The sequence below is a fragment of the Phoenix dactylifera genome, chromosome 9 (assembly GCF_051530095.1).
Source record: "Phoenix dactylifera cultivar Ajwa chromosome 9, Ajwa_hap1_PhDact_Kaust_v1.1, whole genome shotgun sequence".
In the NCBI taxonomy this organism is placed as follows: domain Eukaryota; kingdom Viridiplantae; phylum Streptophyta; class Magnoliopsida; order Arecales; family Arecaceae; genus Phoenix; species Phoenix dactylifera.
Window position 1 is genome coordinate 25,514,175 of NC_143198.1, and position 17,014 is coordinate 25,531,188.

At 39.7% G+C, this 17,014-nt stretch overlaps 2 protein-coding genes and 1 pseudogene across 4 annotated transcripts; all 3 read right to left on the reverse strand.

The window, feature by feature from the left end:
* Positions 1-1,598: 1,598 nt before the first annotated feature.
* On the reverse strand, positions 1,599-2,790 carry LOC148702537 (pentatricopeptide repeat-containing protein At1g77360, mitochondrial-like; annotated as a pseudogene).
* A 518-nt stretch (positions 2,791-3,308) lies between these two features.
* LOC103704857 (beta-glucuronosyltransferase GlcAT14A) lies at positions 3,309-9,478 on the reverse strand. 2 transcript variants are annotated; one of them, XM_008788332.6, is made up of 4 exons: positions 8,688-9,478; positions 4,595-4,670; positions 4,381-4,496; positions 3,309-4,286 (listed from the first exon to the last, which is right to left on the reverse strand). In XM_008788332.6, exons 1-4 carry the CDS (start codon positions 9,184-9,186, stop codon positions 3,772-3,774), a joined length of 1,206 nt encoding a protein of 401 aa, XP_008786554.1. In that variant the 5' UTR covers positions 9,187-9,478; the 3' UTR covers positions 3,309-3,771. The 2 variants fall into 2 exon arrangements, with proteins under 2 accessions (XP_008786554.1, XP_088560695.1); XM_088704569.2 differs by having other exon boundaries at positions 3,525-4,294; positions 4,389-4,496; positions 8,688-9,408.
* Positions 9,479-10,555: 1,077 nt separating this feature from the next.
* LOC120104025 (protein FAR1-RELATED SEQUENCE 5-like) lies at positions 10,556-15,919 on the reverse strand. Of its 2 annotated transcripts, none has more exons than XM_088704567.2 (7): positions 15,709-15,919; positions 12,360-14,672; positions 12,127-12,275; positions 11,820-12,032; positions 11,647-11,710; positions 11,407-11,569; positions 10,556-11,217 (listed from the first exon to the last, which is right to left on the reverse strand). In XM_088704567.2, the coding sequence occupies exons 2-6, from the start codon at positions 14,668-14,670 to the stop codon at positions 11,562-11,564; spliced, it is 2,745 nt and encodes a 914-aa protein (XP_088560693.2). In that variant the 5' UTR covers positions 14,671-14,672; positions 15,709-15,919; the 3' UTR covers positions 10,556-11,217; positions 11,407-11,561. The 2 variants fall into 2 exon arrangements, with proteins under 2 accessions (XP_088560693.2, XP_088560694.2); XM_088704568.2 differs by having other exon boundaries at positions 12,360-14,645; positions 15,709-15,914.
* Positions 15,920-17,014: the final 1,095 nt, after the last annotated feature.

A 17,014-nucleotide genomic window follows, 5' to 3' on the forward strand; every position in this document is an offset into this window, starting at 1 on the left:
TTCCACCATGGCTCAGCTGTTTTTGAATCCAGAAGAAAACTATTAACTCTGGATATCTCTTCCTTTATTTCGTCGTTTTTTTTTTTTGTCTGTTGCTTTCCTTGTGCTCAATCGGATGCTTGCCCTGCACCCAACCAAAATGCATCAAAAGGATCTATCACCCATTGTCAGTCATTCATCAACTTCGAGTGCTGCTCCCAGACTATGAAACCTGAAAATTTTCAAATACGAAGTAAGAAATTTACAAGCGATTAAACTGGGCCGCAACCAGTTTAGGTGTTGCTGCTACAAGTAGTAGATAGATGGCAGTCCCACGTTGCCGGCATAACGCCCATGAGAATCACCACGAACTCTGGAGACTGGGAAGAGAACAAAAGTAATCAGACACTCAGACACGGTTTACAGCTTAAAAGGCAACATTGGACATTCTAACGTGTGAGGCCAACAGATTTAACCCTTAGCTGAAGAACGAGAATATCTTGTCCCATTCACCAAATAATAGGAGTTCTTCATCTTTATTGTAAAGGAAAGGGCTATTTGGAAATTAGACTTCTAAACACGGATGATGCATCAAAATTCCTGATTTAAAAACAAAAAAAAAAAAAGAAGAAGAAAGGAGCCCGATTCTGGTCTCCTCTGGCACTAAAAGGAGTTCTGACTACCAACTGAATTCCTTTTCCAACATTTTTCAACTTTGAAGACCAACTTTAAACCCTGCACTCGAAAAAAAGGAAGACGAACTTTAAACCACTTAGCTCATGGGCTAAAAAAAATTTATAGGATTCATAAGTTGCGTTAGTACAATCAGCAAAATTATAAAATTACAAACTAAGTTAAACAAATGTTTATAAATATCTAAGAGTAGTTTTGAAGTGAGCTGGCATATAACCTACTAACCATCGTAGCAGCTAGGACTCCAAACCAACCTCTTTGCCAATGCTTCTGTCTTGCCTGCTTTAATAAGATGATGCAGAATTATGTCGTACGTACGTGAGTTCGGACCAGATCCCAAGTCTCTTCATTTCATCCACCACTCTCAAAGCATCCTCAAATCACTCTCAAAGCATCCTCAAATCGCATGACCCAACAGTAAGAAAGAACCCACTACAATTTATAAATGGGTATTTCGGGGACAAACCACCACTAGCTTTAGATAGCTCAGACTACTTCCAAGCTTCATCCAAATATTCCCACGAAACCCAAGCCATCGATCAAAGTACAGTAGATGCGAGGACTTGGCTTGCAATTATTCTTTGCCTCCGTTTCATGGAAGATATGTATCGCCTGATCACATCTGGACCCACCGAAAGAATAGTGCGACGGATTGGGTGACGTCCTATGCAGCCCATCATTCTAAAAATTTTATTTAGGACACTCATGTCTTAGTCCTGGCTCCTTTGTATTCTCTTCTTTCTTTCTGACTTTATGGGCTGCATCCACACCAGTTGTGTGTGAGTCACCGATGTACCAAAAAAAATAAAAAATAAAAGAATAAAAAAATAATTGACGAGTACCCATCTTGTGGACTCATCACATCTTCTGGACCTGCAGAAAGAATTGAAGATATCTTCTTGAAGATAAGTATAGTCTCATCACATCTTCTGAATTTTGATACTAAATCGTCACTTTTCTAAGAAAGAGCAGAAGCTTTCTTTTGATACGGAAAGAAAGACAAGATTTTTGTGTGCGAAGTTGACATCACGGCTCCTGTCTTGATGGTACCATGAAAGAAAGAAACATCCGATTCAAACCATGAAAGAAAGAAGCTTCCGGTTCGAAGCCTTCATCGATCATGTCTTGATAAACTGACGTACAACATCTTCAAGAACCATTCATGGCCCCCGCCTTCCAAAAGAATGGTGTAGGTCTTGAGCTCGGGTCGAACATTCCCCTCCTCTTCATCTCATCAAAGATCTCCTGGGGCCTTTTTAACATGCTTGGATTTGCTCATAGCAAATCAATCAGTTATAGTCCGATAATTCTGGACTCAAACCAAAGGTATTTTTGGTTTAACAGTCCCCTCTGCTTCATAGACTTCACCAAGCTCCAGATTAATCTAAACTGTTGGATCTTGCCTGGTGCTTCGATTAGATGGCGTAAGCTCTCAATGACATATTCGAAACCTTGCTGCTTCTCAGCCCAGCGAAAGAATACAAAGTGCCAGCATCCTTGCATTACTTAGCTTCTTAGCAGAAGGATTCGCAAAACTGATACTTACCAGCTTCCGGTAGAGAAGATGGTATGCTAAAATTAGACTGGTTGGAGAGTATCCTACAAATCTTTTGAACATCTTCTGAGATTTGCCTGCTATCTGAAGTTGGAGTTTCCTTGGCGCATGCGGGCTCAACAAAAAATCGGGTTCTTTGACAGATTGTGAATGGATTTCTGAAAACCAATCCGAAAGCTCAATCCACGACATTCAAATTGACTGACATTGTGTTGATGCATTTGCCTGCCGATAGGAATCGAACTCTCATGAGATATTCCATCACGGAAGCTGTGAAAAGGATTGATAAAGCTAACCAGAAGACCAGGGCTGGTGAGCCAAGAAATGAACTTTGTGAATTTATCACAGGAAATAACATCATCTCTTTCTGTCTTTGTTAGTGGATGGAGATGAAACAGAAAAAAAAAAAAAAAAGAGGACATATTTCTATCCCAAGAGCGCACAATAAAATAACAGCATAAAATGGAACCATTCTACTCTTTTTAAGGAAATTCTGATCTTTTTTATGTCGATTCTGGAGATCAGCAGCAACAACAGGGATGATCCCACCGTAATTTCTCGGGGCAGTGAGAACTAGTGAAAGGAATTCTTCGATCAAAGGATGGGGCCTTTTCTGCCGTTTCCGAAGATGACCAATTAAACAGATCGGATAAAACCTAATTCAATGCCGGTAAGGTAAAGGCAAAGCTCATAAGGAGTTTCTTCGGTTCGAAATTTTATCCATTCCTTGATTTCTGGGTCTATGAGGCTAAGCTCAGCCTGAGCAGCTGAAGTAACCAAACACCGAGCAAGATAGAGGATTACTTTTCCAACCTCGGGAATCTGAAACATCTTAATTTGTTCTATTGTCCTCTATACTTTGTAATTCATTTTTTCATGGGATCAAATGTGGTGTTTCACCACGAAACTACTCAATAGATTAATTCAACCTTTGAAAGGTTCATTGTGCATATCCTGGATACCCATGGGGAAACGAACTCGTTCAAAGGCATGCTTAGTAGGAGTCAGAAAAGAAGATGTTCAATTAAACATTGAACTCTGATATGCAGTCTGATCTTAAAGTGATTCTGATGTAAGGAAATGGAGGAACCTGCACAAACTATAATTTCACTTTAACCATCTGAAGAACATCAGAATCCATCTTGCCCCGGACGACATTTTGTTCTGAAACTATTACAATGAAAAATTTCAAACAGATCGGACCAATGTCTTAACAAAATGCTCAGAAGAGACGCACTCACCACAAAAGAAGAGGCTACGCACTATTCGCTCCAAGGGCTTGATGGCTTCTATAAGATGACAGCCAACAGCAGGTCAAGTAATCTACATGGAGAACTCTGAAGCTACACCTGCCTCAGAATCTAGAAAGAATTACATATCCCCTTCACCCCTGTATGCACTGTTACAGAAGTTACAAGAAACCCAACAAAATAATGGATGGAAAAATAAGTGCTGAAGGTTGCACTAGCTGAAGAGATATGCTGCCAATGATGCCATCATGATGCTCTATTCAATCTCCCCATGCATCTAGGATTTCAGAATCCTTACTTGCATGAGTTCAACTGTGACTTCCACTCGTCCACAAGCTTCTTCATCAACTCCGCAAACTTCTTTGCCCGTGGCCCAGGTTTCACAATGTTGACATTACTCCATTTAGAGCATGGGTCCATCCACGAACTCCCCTTGGCAGAGCACCAGGCCCCGGGGACAGCTTGATGGTGCAAACGGCCGAGTATCTTCTCATCAATCTTATCAAGAACAGGGTCATCCTTATGGAACTGCCTGGCAAAAGGCAATTCACTCACTGAGATCTCCTCAAAAGCAGTCATGTTGAGAAAGTGAGGCTGCATTCCTGGAGGAGAGTCCCACCGCATAAACCTCATGTCATTGTTCACCGTTGTGTTTTTGAACTGAGGGGAGTTGCATGCAACTGAATGAAAATAGCCTTCTTGGGATAATACTACATTCGTGAAATACATAAGCAGGGTTCGAGGCAGATTTTCCCAACCCAAAACACAATACTCCATAAAGGGTCGGCTAAGAATGACCCATGGGGAACCTGTTGAAGTCGAGTATGATAATTGACAAGTTCAGACGAAAGTTGAAGCAATTTAAAATTAATCAAATACGGTAAGTGAGTGGAGAAAAGGTGCCTGTAAAGAATGTGAAAGCATCTGGTGTTGGCCGCCCCTCTGAAGCAGAAAAAATTGTGGTCCTCCTTGCCAAGTAGATTCCTGAATCCACCACAATGGGCTGGACCCTGTGATACCTGCAACAGTGTAAGTTTGAAGATTTAGATCAGAGAGGAATTGTACTAATTTAATCTTAACGGTCATGCCAAAATGAAATTGAATAAGATGTGCCTACTCTTTCCATCCAAGATCACTGGTGTGCTCTATGAAGTTTAGATCCCTTGGAGCAGAAGAGAAGACATGGATTAAGTCTGCCACAAAGAGAGACAAACAACATCTTTTCTTAGGACAGCCTCCAATTATAGGCTTGGATTGTAGACAAAGCATGCAGGGATCATCTCTAGAACAAATGATGATAAATTCACATTTCAAACTATTAATTGGTATTTCTAGGTTAAAGTTAATGAGAGCATGAAGATGATACTAGGAAAAGTGATTTCTGCTCATGTTAACTGTACAAAGCACATAAACTTGTCCTAAAACTAGCCTTACCGACTGATGTTACTTTTTATGGCTTCCAACATCATTCGTCTCTCATGTAAACGTACAGAAATGGGTGTTCTATTATGTATTTATGCATATGTTCTTCTGTGTATTATGCATGGCACTTGTGAGAGGTGTAATCCTTTTATTAGTCACCTTCTTTCCTCTCGACTCATGATATTTAATAACTAACTGTTCATTCCACTTCACACATGATCCATCTTACTTACAAAAGCCTTTAACAGTCCCCTTGTACATTTAGCTCATTAAGGTGCACTGAAGCTGTTGATGATTTAGCTGTGCCACTTATATTGCATATTTAGGGCCATGCAAGCATATTATGAGTTGATCTGCCCAAAAAGGCGAAATCAAGCACATGCTAACAACCTAAGATCACATTGACACTCTGCTGATCATGGATGGTTGCGACAATCCAGCAATTCATTCTTCTCAGGTGCCATGTGTAAAAATCTTACTTTAACCAGATCATCCTGTCTCAACTTTCCATAGTATGCAACTTCATTTGAAGGGCCATCTTCCACCGTACTTCCAATTCAATGCTCTATTATGCAATTCTAAACCAAACCATAAGCATGCGAGAAATTGAAGGAGGCCTCAGAATCCACACGGAAGCAAGATAGCGGGGACCAAGTAAAAAGCTTCCAACCTCATTCAAAATCAGATTGTATAATAGAAGATGGACCATCAGGGCATTATCAAAATAGACAGAATGGCTAAGAAGTTGGGTAAGAATATGGTAGTGATGGATGCAGAGAAGATATTTTCAAAAGAATCCAGTTTTCCTTCCAATAACTAAATCATGAGTAAAAAAGGGGGTAATTTCTTATTACACTGTACAAAAAGATCACAAAATGCATTGATACACAAAATGACTTCAGAAGTTTAACCCAATTCTCAACTGTATGCAGAGGCTGGCCAGGTTCATTTCACTACCTTCCCAACAAAACCAGACTTCCACATAGCATGTCAGCAAGACCGGAACTTATTGTTACAGAAAGGTCACAAGTAAATTTTACTATAACTAAAATAAAAATCATTCAATTCCATAAACTTGGTGCTTCTTAAGAAGTAATCTGGAGAGGGGGTAAAACTTATGAAAAGGTAGCATGAGATCTGCAACATCAGTGATAATAATGTCAACATAAAACTGCCAAGCCAAAACTCGATGCTCTATATGAAGAGCTTAGAAGATATCACAAATCTTAATAATCACTACCATCAACCACAAAGCAACCACATCTAATTCATTTATTACTGGCAAAATAATTGCAAACTAGATGAAGTAGCCCATAGTATATAAAACATCCAGAAAATTTTCTTATATAAATAAATGAAAGGAATTGACAAGAATGTAAAAGCTTTGAACTTACAACATGTTGCAACTGCTCATGCTAGAAGCATCATCTTCCTTCAAAATCTTTTTTTTTTTCTTCAACAGTTCAGGATATGCATCAGGTGCATGAATAAATTTGCCTTGCCCGTCGAGTGCGGGGTAGAATTAGGATGTTTTTGTTCTTAAGTACACCTATCTTCTAGGAACTTAAGCTCTGTGCAGATGATTGTTTTGCCATATTAACTTGAGTTCAACTAATTCTATTATTTGTTTTTGAAGTAGGTGCAGAGAAAAAGAGCATTGAGCATTAAAGTAAAGCATCGGTAACAATTATCAGTTACTTGTTGTATGCGGGAATGGGTGGGAGGAGATTAAAGCAACATTAATTACCAACTCACCATGTAGAGAACTTGATGTTGGAGTCACCCAGGCCGAAGTCAAGTTCGACATTTTTGCTGAACTGCAAACTGGATATCCCTACTTTGGGGTCACTTACATCAAAAAAATGCCCTGAACTGCACAAGTTCAGATGAATTGCAGTTCAGACCCCTTAATGACTGAAACAAGCGCACCAAAATTGTTTTCTGCATAATCCAATATGACCAGGGCACGAATAACCTTCTCCTATATAACAAAGGGTGGTGTTTGATCCTTCAAACAAAACCAACCTTTGATGCACAACCATAATCAACCTCGAAGGATATGTATCCCTTTTGAGGAAAATATGATAGCTTCTTACAGGGTCCTGGTCTGGCTTGTGTCCTTGATGAACCTAGAAGAATGTCTTGGGATCACTTGTCAAGACGAAAGTGTAAGCAAGAGCATGCTTTTATCAAATTATTGAAAAAAGCTTACCAGCTTCTTGGTATCCTCATCTAATATATTGGGAGGGACTTCACAGTGAAATCTACTAAAAGCGTATAAATAGGATGGATATGCTTATAGTTCTACTGAAAGAAGAATGTCCTGCAATATGAGCTAGAAGTATGTCTAACTTTTATAAAATCATAAGAAAAGAAAATTATCAGCCTCTTGGTATCCTCATCTAGCTTTTCGGATGAACTTCAAGTGAACTCTGCTTTCATAGTTCCATGGATCTGAAGTCCAATTCTAACTCGTCAAAAAAAGCCACCAAAGCATGTTGTGATGATATTCAGAGTTCACTGAACTCCTCATGTAATGACAAGGCTTTCAAATTTAAGATGTGGGTCCCAATGATAGAAAATTAATCAGATGATAAGGCGTTAGCAAGGTGAGTGTTCTATTTGACAAGCTAATAAACCGGAGAAAGAAGTGCTACATCAAGGCTAATTCTGGCCTTAAGTAGTTATTACAAGATACTCACGAAATCAACTTTAAGAAAGAGGTTGACCTTCTTCTTTAAGAACTATAAAGGAGGTTAAGAGAAGAAAATAAAGATAAGTTTTAGGAATGACATATAGAACTATGATGATTTCATTGGGAGGTGTAGAATGATGGTCATACAAGGATGCAGAGATAAGTATTTGATGGCAGGAGTTTGCGGGTTAAGATTCAAGAACATGGAGGGCATAATATAGTAACAGATCAAAGTAGAAGTTCATAAAAAGATGTATCATGCATTGCACTTTGTGCGAGCAATCTAATGAAATGATAGTAGGAGGAGCATGTGTAGATAATATCAATCAAACAACAGTACATACCTGAGTAACAGCTTAGTTGCTTTTCTATGAGAACAGAGTCTGAAATTCCCAGGAAACACAGAGTAGGCACATGATAATCTATAAAGTTCAATCGATTGAACAGAGGAAACAACAGTATTGATCTGAAACATACATTTGGAGAGATTAATCATGAGATATCTTTGTTTTCATATCTAATCAATGTAATTGGCTAATTGCTTCATGTAACACTGATCACCTTGTACAATCATGGCATCACAAATTTAGATTCCTCAAGAGATATCCTAAAACATGGAGAACACTAGGAAGATCCATCAGATGATTTAAATGAGGATGGATGTGTTCGAGATGAATAATAAAATGTCAATGGAAGTTTTACATCTTCATCATTGCATCAACCTGGCTTTCGTTATTATCATTTGGTCCCAATCACCAAAAAATAACAGATCAGTTACATGCGTTTTCTGCATTCAAGTGTAATAAACGAAAGCAAAAAAGCCATATCTTCTAAACTCAGTTAAATCATCTCCCCTCAGCCACTCTCCACCACTCGAACTTAATAACTTCCAGCAAATTTTATTCTTTAAAGAACACAGACACCAATTTTCAACCGAAATCAATTCTTTCTTTTGAAAAGCCAATGCATACCCAGCCACTTTACTAAGTTCAGATAACTTCAAACAAAATTCGCTTATTTCCCTCCTTTAAAAACACCCAGCAGAGCTACCAATATTGCAAAGAAGTCATTTTTCTCAATCAAGATCACTTACCGTCCTGTGTCATCAAAGGATAATCCACGGCGCTGAGTGTCACGAACCAATCCCAGCCCCCATCCAACTTCAGCAGCACCGAGGCGGCATGGAGGGTCGCCGCGAGCTCCGACGACCCCATGTACGTCGTCGCGTCGGGCTTCCCGATCACATCCACATTCCCGAACGCCCGAATCGCCGGGATCGCCAGCCGGGCCTTCACAGCGAGCTCAGTCCGCTCCGATCCGGAGGCATCAGTAGAGAGATGGAGCAAGTACCGGTTCCTGGGGTGGTAGACGGCGAGCAGCAAACGGATGACCCGGTCGCGGTCGCCGCGGCCGCCGGAGATGTAGTAGGCGAAGGACGGCGGGTGTCCGGCGCCGCAGCGGACGTAGGTGAGGGCGGGGGGCCGGGAGAAGAGGACGGAGGAGGCGCTGAGACCGATGGCGGCGTAGAAGAAAACGAGGAGGGAGACGAAGGCCGCAGCGCACAGGGGGAAGATCCATCGCTCGGCCGCCATGAGATTCTCCCGGCATGGAATGCGATGAGCGCTAGGACGCACGCTGGAGCGAGGGTTTGCGCGCACTGCGACCGCCGGAGAACGGGGCTGCGGCCAGGGTTCTCCAAGATTTCGTGGCGGTCATTCTAGGGTTAGGGCTTTTAGGATCTTTTTTTAAAAGCTTCGGTCTCGTCGTGTTCTTCCTTGGCGTCGTCGTCGCCGGGAGGTGGGTGATCAGTGTCTGAGTTGGGTGCCCGTTTAATTCATTAGTTTAAAGCCATCGATTATTTTAATTTTCTCCAAACGGTGACGTGTGAGGTTTGCTCGCCGGCAGCGCGGTGTATATCCTATGCGAACGACTTTTAGAAATATTTTATACGGTGCGTTTCGGATGCTGCCAGGTGTAGAAAACTTTAGATCAGATCCGTCCGTTTCCGTGTTCTGGTGACGGCTAATGCGGATGCTGTGGAGATTTTTCTGCGGGAGTTCCGCATAGAGTCATGGGTAGTGGGTATCACTTCAAGGCTCCCTGTACGGATGTACGGTAGGAGGTACAGATTATGGTGCTCACGTCATGGATTCGGTGGTTGATGATTAATCAAAGAGGATTTGACCATGAAGAGGCGTGATCTGGAGGCCAAGTGATAAGAGCCGTATGGTTCGATATGTCAAGTAGTTAGATAGGAGGGTTCTAAATACACATTATAAACGTCATATATAAGACTCGATCAAATGTATCCTTAATTTAAATCTCTTTTAAATATATCAGGCAGGAACTTACATGTCCCTCTCTCCTTGTTTTATTGGATTTTCAACAAATATTATACGATGTTTACTTGATGCTGATGTAGCTAGATGTACTTATGCTAAGATAGTGTGAGCAGCCGATTCAACAAAAAAAAACAATTATTATATGAATGGTTCAAGCCAAGACTCTAGCTAGCTCGTTGCACTGAAGATTCAAAAATCTCTAACCAAATTTGATCCAATCATGTAATAAACAAGCAAGTTTCGTTCAACATCGTTGAATTGAAACCAAAAAAAAGTTGGACTCTAAAATAAAAATAGGAACAAGTCACTTTCGTTTCAGCTTTTTAGTTGGAAAGAATCTCATCCTAGAAGAAAATGAGAATGCATGTCCCTATTATTATTCTACAAACTCCGTACATGGTAGTTTTTTTTTTCTTTCTGCTAAGATCCAAGAAATTCTTGCTCACGAAATAGATGCAAATTAATTTCGATCACAAACCAAATATATACCAAATATGCCATAGTTAGTTTGTTGCTTGCATTACACTTATTTCATATATAAAAATTAATTTTAAATAATGCGGTGGAGTGGATAGCATCTCATAAGTCCCTATCACAAAATGGAACACTCAAAAACAGCTTTACAAACTCCTCAACAAAATCACAAATATTAAACAGACTAAAATTCTTAAAAGTACAAACTGACAGCAGAATAATAACCATCTAAAAGGCACAAGCAAGAGAGGCCTCCTCGGAAGTACCCAGGACTTCAAGAAAGCAGCCACAACCCCAATTCAAACACCCAAAAAAAGGTTCACCACAATGCGAACCTGATAATACAAAACAGCTCATTTCAACAACTGCTACTGAACCACACATAAAACTACCAAAAGAACATACATGCGACGTCTACAGGTGATTTGAACCGAGCACCACAAAACTCATAAACTTCATAGCACTCGAACCACATCCGGGAACCTCAGCTGAAAACACGTTCTGCAGCAAACTTCCAGGTGAAGAGGAATCAAACGGCAGCAACTTCGAGTCAATCCCCTGCAGCAACATATATTGGAAACACCACGATTTCTTTCCAGCCTCTCCACTTTCAGACCCTGCATGGCTAGCCTGCCCTATTTTCTCTGCGACACCAACTTGATGAAAAGATCATATTAGTAAAAACCAGTAGTTCTTCATCTATATCGCTTGTTCAGAATTTCCATTGACAGCTTTTCAATATTAAAGATGGAGAAACCCGGTCGTGGTCCCTCTCCGCAGAATACAGAATTTCCAGCATCAACATACCTAATGATGCGAAATAAGTTGGTCAGGACATTTTACATCCTATGTGCAACTAAACACAACCTTTATCTGCTTCATTAATGAAGCAACTATCATTTAGACCGAAATTTTGTCTGTTGACAGAAATGGTTAGGACAATGACAATACAATAACAGATTTAAGTTTGGGAAATAAGCAACGTGAAAAGAGAACCTTAGTATAGACAATGCCCCACAACAGATTATATAGCTGCGGTATTTCCATGAACGGCGCTCCCCCAAAAGAAGAACAATCAACATCCAGTTCCTTTAATAAGCAATTCAGATCCAAGAAGAATCATCGGACATGTTTTGTGAATGTAGTCCCAGTCAGTTACCTGACGGTTAATGGTACTTTGTTAGCTTATCTAGGAAGATACGGGGTCGATATAAATAAATAATGTTGTTTGTCAACCTTTGTTGATGTCAAGGTTAAGCTTGCGGGGCAGTGGCTGATGTTGACTTGGAAGAGCAGAATGCTGCACAAAAGATAAAAGGAGACTTTTTAACTAAAACAAGAAAAAAGATAGTCAATATTCTATTTGTCTATAAGAAACACAAAATTCTATTTGTCCGCAAGTCTCATACCATTGGTTGATCAATATGATGCTGGGACAGGGAAACATTTGGCACACCACGAGGTTGAACCATCCAACTAACAAAATTATTGGGTTGTCCCTGCATGATCGGCACAGGGGCACTAACAGAACCCCTAGGAGTGCACCATGCTAAATTAGGATTAGTTACTCCTTGGGATGCCATTGTATGGTCGAATATACCTTGTGAGGGTGTAAATGATTCCTGGAGTAGATTAAGGATAACACATAATAAGCGCATTAGAGAGCTTTTCAACATGATTCACTATGACCATTTAGTCCAAGTCAGCGGACAAAACCTGAGCAGGCATGACCACCTCTTGAGCAAAAGATCCTGAGGGTTGCAGTGCCATTGTATTACAGTACGATGCGGCACCATCCTGAGGATAAGAAGGAACATTTGAGGACTCAATAACCATCGCCGGACACAGCACATCACCAGCTTGTCCTGTTTTTCCAACGAAAATAGAGATGCATGAAAAAGAAATTATAGAAAACATAACTTGGACAATTTTTGATTCATGGAACATACTTGTCTTCCCCTTATTCTGTGATGGCTGGTTCTGGGTGTCCATGTCAACTGAACTGTTAGTGGGTTGAGTTATCTTCTTCTGTTTCTGCTCCAGTTCTCCCTTAAGGCGACGTTTACGGCCCCGTGTTCTCTTACTTCCTTGTAGTGCATTCTGCTGCATATCATCAATGACAGTCACATCTTCATCATCTGTTTGTCTACTCAGTGGAGCAATATGTAACACATTTTCAACTTCCAACATCAGTTTATGAAGTTCATTTTCAAATATTTGCAAGGCATCCTCAGAAAATGCACTTTTTACTGCAATAGTAATTGCTTTATGGCAAACCCGGGTATATTGCAATGTCAAAGTTTCTTGACCATCAGTATCAGCAATTGGTCGATGTCTATCAGACAAGACCTCAACATTCGCATATTTTGTCCACCTCTTGAGTATATACCGAGATGGGAGGCTAAGAATGTTCCTAAAGAGAAGAACCTTTAATGCATGCATGCATAAGATGCCAGTAGTCTCAAACTTTCTACAGCTACAAGTGACCATGAAATTGCATGAGTTATATTCAACGAATGCATAACCATGATTTTCAGGAAGGGAAACTTTATAAACATCTATTGTCCCTTCAAAACCAACTTGTTCACAAAGACAAGAAAGCTGACTCTTGATCTCATCTTCAAATTCATTATATACCATCCTTGTATATGATTCTGCTGCTTCATTTAACATAGGCATGTCAACCAGCAAAACTGGTTTAGTTTGCCTTGATTTGTAATCTTCATAGAGTTCCTTCTCACGAAACCGAATCAATGACTTTTGATACTGCTCTAAAAATTTGGAAAGTGGCAACTTCCTGTTGAAATGCTTTTTGAAGTGATTCTTCATGCTCTCACTCCATTTCATTGTGGACATGGAAGCACAAAATGAATTTTTATGGTAAACCAAAGCCCATTTCTCTCGTACTGCATACAAATCTTCTAACCGTGAATTTCCTGCAAGGTCATACTTATTAACCAAATCAACCCATCGAGTATGAAAATCCTCTTCAGAGCCACCTTCATATATGCAATTTCTGAAATCCTTCTGAAAGTTGGGCTCACTGCTATGTACATGGGAAATATGAATCGCTAAATTTTGCAATATATGCCACAAACAAAGACGGTGACATGTCTCAGGTAATGTCAAACTTATTGCCCTTGACAATGCAGGACAATGATCTGTAAATATCGTCTTTGGTTTTCGTCCAGACATTGCTACCATGAAGGTTTTAAATAACCACACAAATGATTCTGTCGTTTCATCCAATAACAAAGCAGCACCAAATACCACAATTTGCTTATGATGGTTTATGCCAATGAATGGTGCAAATGGTATCTCACTCTTGTTTGTCCGATAAGTTGTGTCAAATAACACCACATCACCAAAATAGGAGTAATCAAGTATTGAGCGTGCATCTGCCCAAAAGAAGTTGGTCACTTGTTCTCTATCATCAAGTTGTATGGCATAAAAAAAGGAAGGATCCTCTAACTGTTTGGCTTTCAAAAATTCTAAAAGAACCTGTGCATCTCCCTTGTCAAGTTCTCTCATCCTGTTGGTGTGCAGATAGCTGCTTTGATCCTTCAAAAGAAACCCAACAGTTTCAGCATCACGAGACTCTTCCACTGGAAATTCCAAAGCTCGAGCAGGTTTTTCTACAACATTTTGCATTCCATCACGCTGAGCCAACAATAACCTCCTGTGAGATCTTAACAAGTGTGCTTTATGTGGGCGTACGAGGGGATGGTTGTGTTCGTAGATGATTTTACTCACAATCCATGCATTATCACGACTCACTTTATACTCAATACGAGCCATGCAATTTGTTCTCGCAGCTTCACGTGGTTTCTTTGTCATATATGTACAATGCTTCTGACGAGAGCCTTCATTGCTGCACAAGAAAACTCTATTCCGTATGGTCCCATCTTTTCTTCGACCAAGATGCCCCTTTCGGACGCTAAAACCCTTTCGATGAGCATATTTATTATAAAATAGATAAGCTTGATCTTCTGAATGGAACACCATACCAACTTCTGGCTCCAACTGCAAGTTCCCATAGGCCTTTGATTTATCAACATTATTGGTATCTTTTACAACTAAAGCACTACAACCAGCATCACCTTCCTTTGAAGCTTGGGATACCTTTGGCACAACATTTTCTTCAGAAGGAGGCCTCTTTGACATCTTATCTATCTCAGCAGCATCTTTTTCTTTATCACTTAAAGAATCTTCAACAGTTTCTAAAGATTCATTATCTGAAGAAGAACCAAATGAGTCCATTTCTAACATGAAAACGAAAAAGTTAGCCACCAGCTGAAAATCACACTTGCTAATTAAAAAAATAAAAAAAAAAAAAAAAATTATAGCAAATTAACTATTAAATCTGTAGCAAGCAAATGAAGTGATCCGAGCAGTCAAAGAAAGAAGGTTGAATTAACACTTAAGCAACCGAGTATATACGGTGATGATGCAGGACTGTATCAGCTTAAGATGAACTGATAATCGATCAGAGACTCAATCCTAAAGAAAAAACACCACAACTTATCAAGATGAAATCACCGATTAGAATGAACAACAGAATAGACACTTCATCAGTTATAACGGTCTATTCAGATAATGCACAAGCAAATGGAAGCTACTGATTTTAATGCTTAATAAAACTATTGCATCCCATTTCCAAATCCAGTTGCTTCTAAGAAAACCAACTAAACTCTTTCATATTACTTTGGTGCTTTCTTTTACTTGTAACCACAAGATATTTGAACAACAAGCATTCAAAGCCCATCTTTGCAAACTAAACAACAGAATTGATAGGAAATTTCAGGTCAGTGTTCTCCCAACTACACATGTATATTTTTACAATCTTTAAAAAGTTCTGAAAGTTACAAATTACTCTGTATAATCATGTTACTAGCAAACAGGATAAGAAAAACAGAATAGCTATCCCTATCTATAGCTAAGAAGAAGTTAAAGAGTGGATGATCCAAAGCTATAATGAGATAACTATTCAAAAAAATTATAAAAGCATCCTAAAAGATGCTGATATAAAAAAAATAAAAAACCACAAAAACCCATTAAAAAGGGGGTCTTTTTGAAATAGCGTCTAAGAATCCAGAACTCCCCCGCACAACCGCCCCGCCACTCCACCCACCCACCCACAACCCCCCCCCCCCAACCCAAAAAAAAAAAAAAAAGATCGAATTTCTTAGAGAAGAATCGCAGGAACTGATGCTGATCTTCGATGCAAGAATTAACCAAGATTCAAATAAAACCCTAAAGTGAAAAAATGACCCAAAAAAAATAGGGAAAAAACGATACCTGGATCGAAATGGGGAGGAGAGAAGAGAGAGAGAGAGAGAATGGACTTTTGGATCTCCTATTGTTCTTGATCGCCGGCGGATTGATGGTGAGTGGATTAGGGCTAGGATTGGGCGGGTTACCGGCGAGCGGGAGGGGGAGGGGGGAGAACGGAGGGAACTCCTACGCGAGAGTCCGTATAGAATTCGCGTGAGGGCACTGACATCGAGTCAAGGTCCTGTCCGGACTCACGCGTAAATAGATACATGCGATCTCCTAGATCTGCCGTTCATTATACCTAGAAAATATCTCGGCCGCTAATTTGTGTTTGGTTACTTTTAACCGGCAATTTGAGTTGCCGCGAGTGGGATTCACGGCCGGCCCGAGATGGCGATGACGATGAACCCAATGAGTGGTTTTTCGTAGATTTTTTTTTTCACATGAAACCCCGTCTAACTTCATATTATGGAGGTGCTCCTTTTCTTGTCTCCCAACTCAGAGAGAGAGAGTGCTTTAGGCTCAGCGGAATAACTTCATGATATAGTTAAACATAGTATGCTTGGACTAGTCATATGGCATATGCCTTACATAAACTTTGCAAAATTTTGGCAGCCAATTGATCCATGCAATCTATCATAAGATGGGGAATTTCATGCATCGCGTGCACGATCAGCGTAAATCTCACAAGCATGGGTAGAATTGCACCTTTATAATCTTACCTAATGACATCCAAACCTCTTCAAAATCCAGATAGGGTTTATGGCAGTCTAGCTTATTATTAGTGACATTTTTGTTTTTGAGTATTCGTACTAATCAGTGTTTGTTTCGATCCATAGACACCTCTCTTTTATTGTGGGAATGATTAAAATATCCAAAATATGTGGAAGCTTTTAACCAATACTCATTCAATGTATAACATCATGTCTGTTGTATTTAATGTGGTAATAATTATGAGACACAAGTGATTATTGTATTTCAGAAAAACAAAAACATATTTTTCCGGAATTATTTTAATATGATAAAATTTCTAACTAAAGAGATATTTGGTTTGATTCTCAAATGGAAGGTATTTAAGAATCTCCTATTAAATTGTAGAGAATACAAAGCAAGATTTTGAAGAGGTGATAAGGCATAAGACATACAACGAAGGTGGGTTTGACATTAAGCTCCAAGTTATGTGCATTTTGCTCCTCTCAATGTAGTATGCCAATGAGATCAAAAAAAGCTTAGATAAGGATCTGAGCCTTCAACATCACTACAACCACTGGTTTGTAAGTTAACCAGATAATAAAATATGCGACTCAGTATCAGTTATGCACTTTGATTT

Bases quoted from the DNA above. Each gene is read 5' to 3' on its own strand.
- LOC103704857 (XM_008788332.6), bottom strand. From the start codon at position 9,186: ATGGCGGCCGAGCGATGGATCTTCCCCCTGTGCGCTGCGGCCTTCGTC. The intron at 4,497-4,594 runs GTAGGCACATCT...ACACTGTTGCAG, and splicing joins AGTGATCTTGGATGGAAAGA to GTATCACAGGGTCCAGCCCA. The intron at 4,287-4,380 runs GCACCTTTTCTC...CGACTTCAACAG, and splicing joins TGCTTTCACATTCTTTACAG to GTTCCCCATGGGTCATTCTT.
- LOC120104025 (XM_088704567.2), bottom strand. From the start codon at position 14,670: ATGGACTCATTTGGTTCTTCTTCAGATAATGAATCTTTAGAAACTGTT. The intron at 12,033-12,126 runs GTTTTGTCCGCT...AATCTACTCCAG, and splicing joins AGGTGGTCATGCCTGCTCAG to GAATCATTTACACCCTCACA. The intron at 11,711-11,819 runs GTATGAGACTTG...TCTTTTGTGCAG, and splicing joins ATCATATTGATCAACCAATG to CATTCTGCTCTTCCAAGTCA.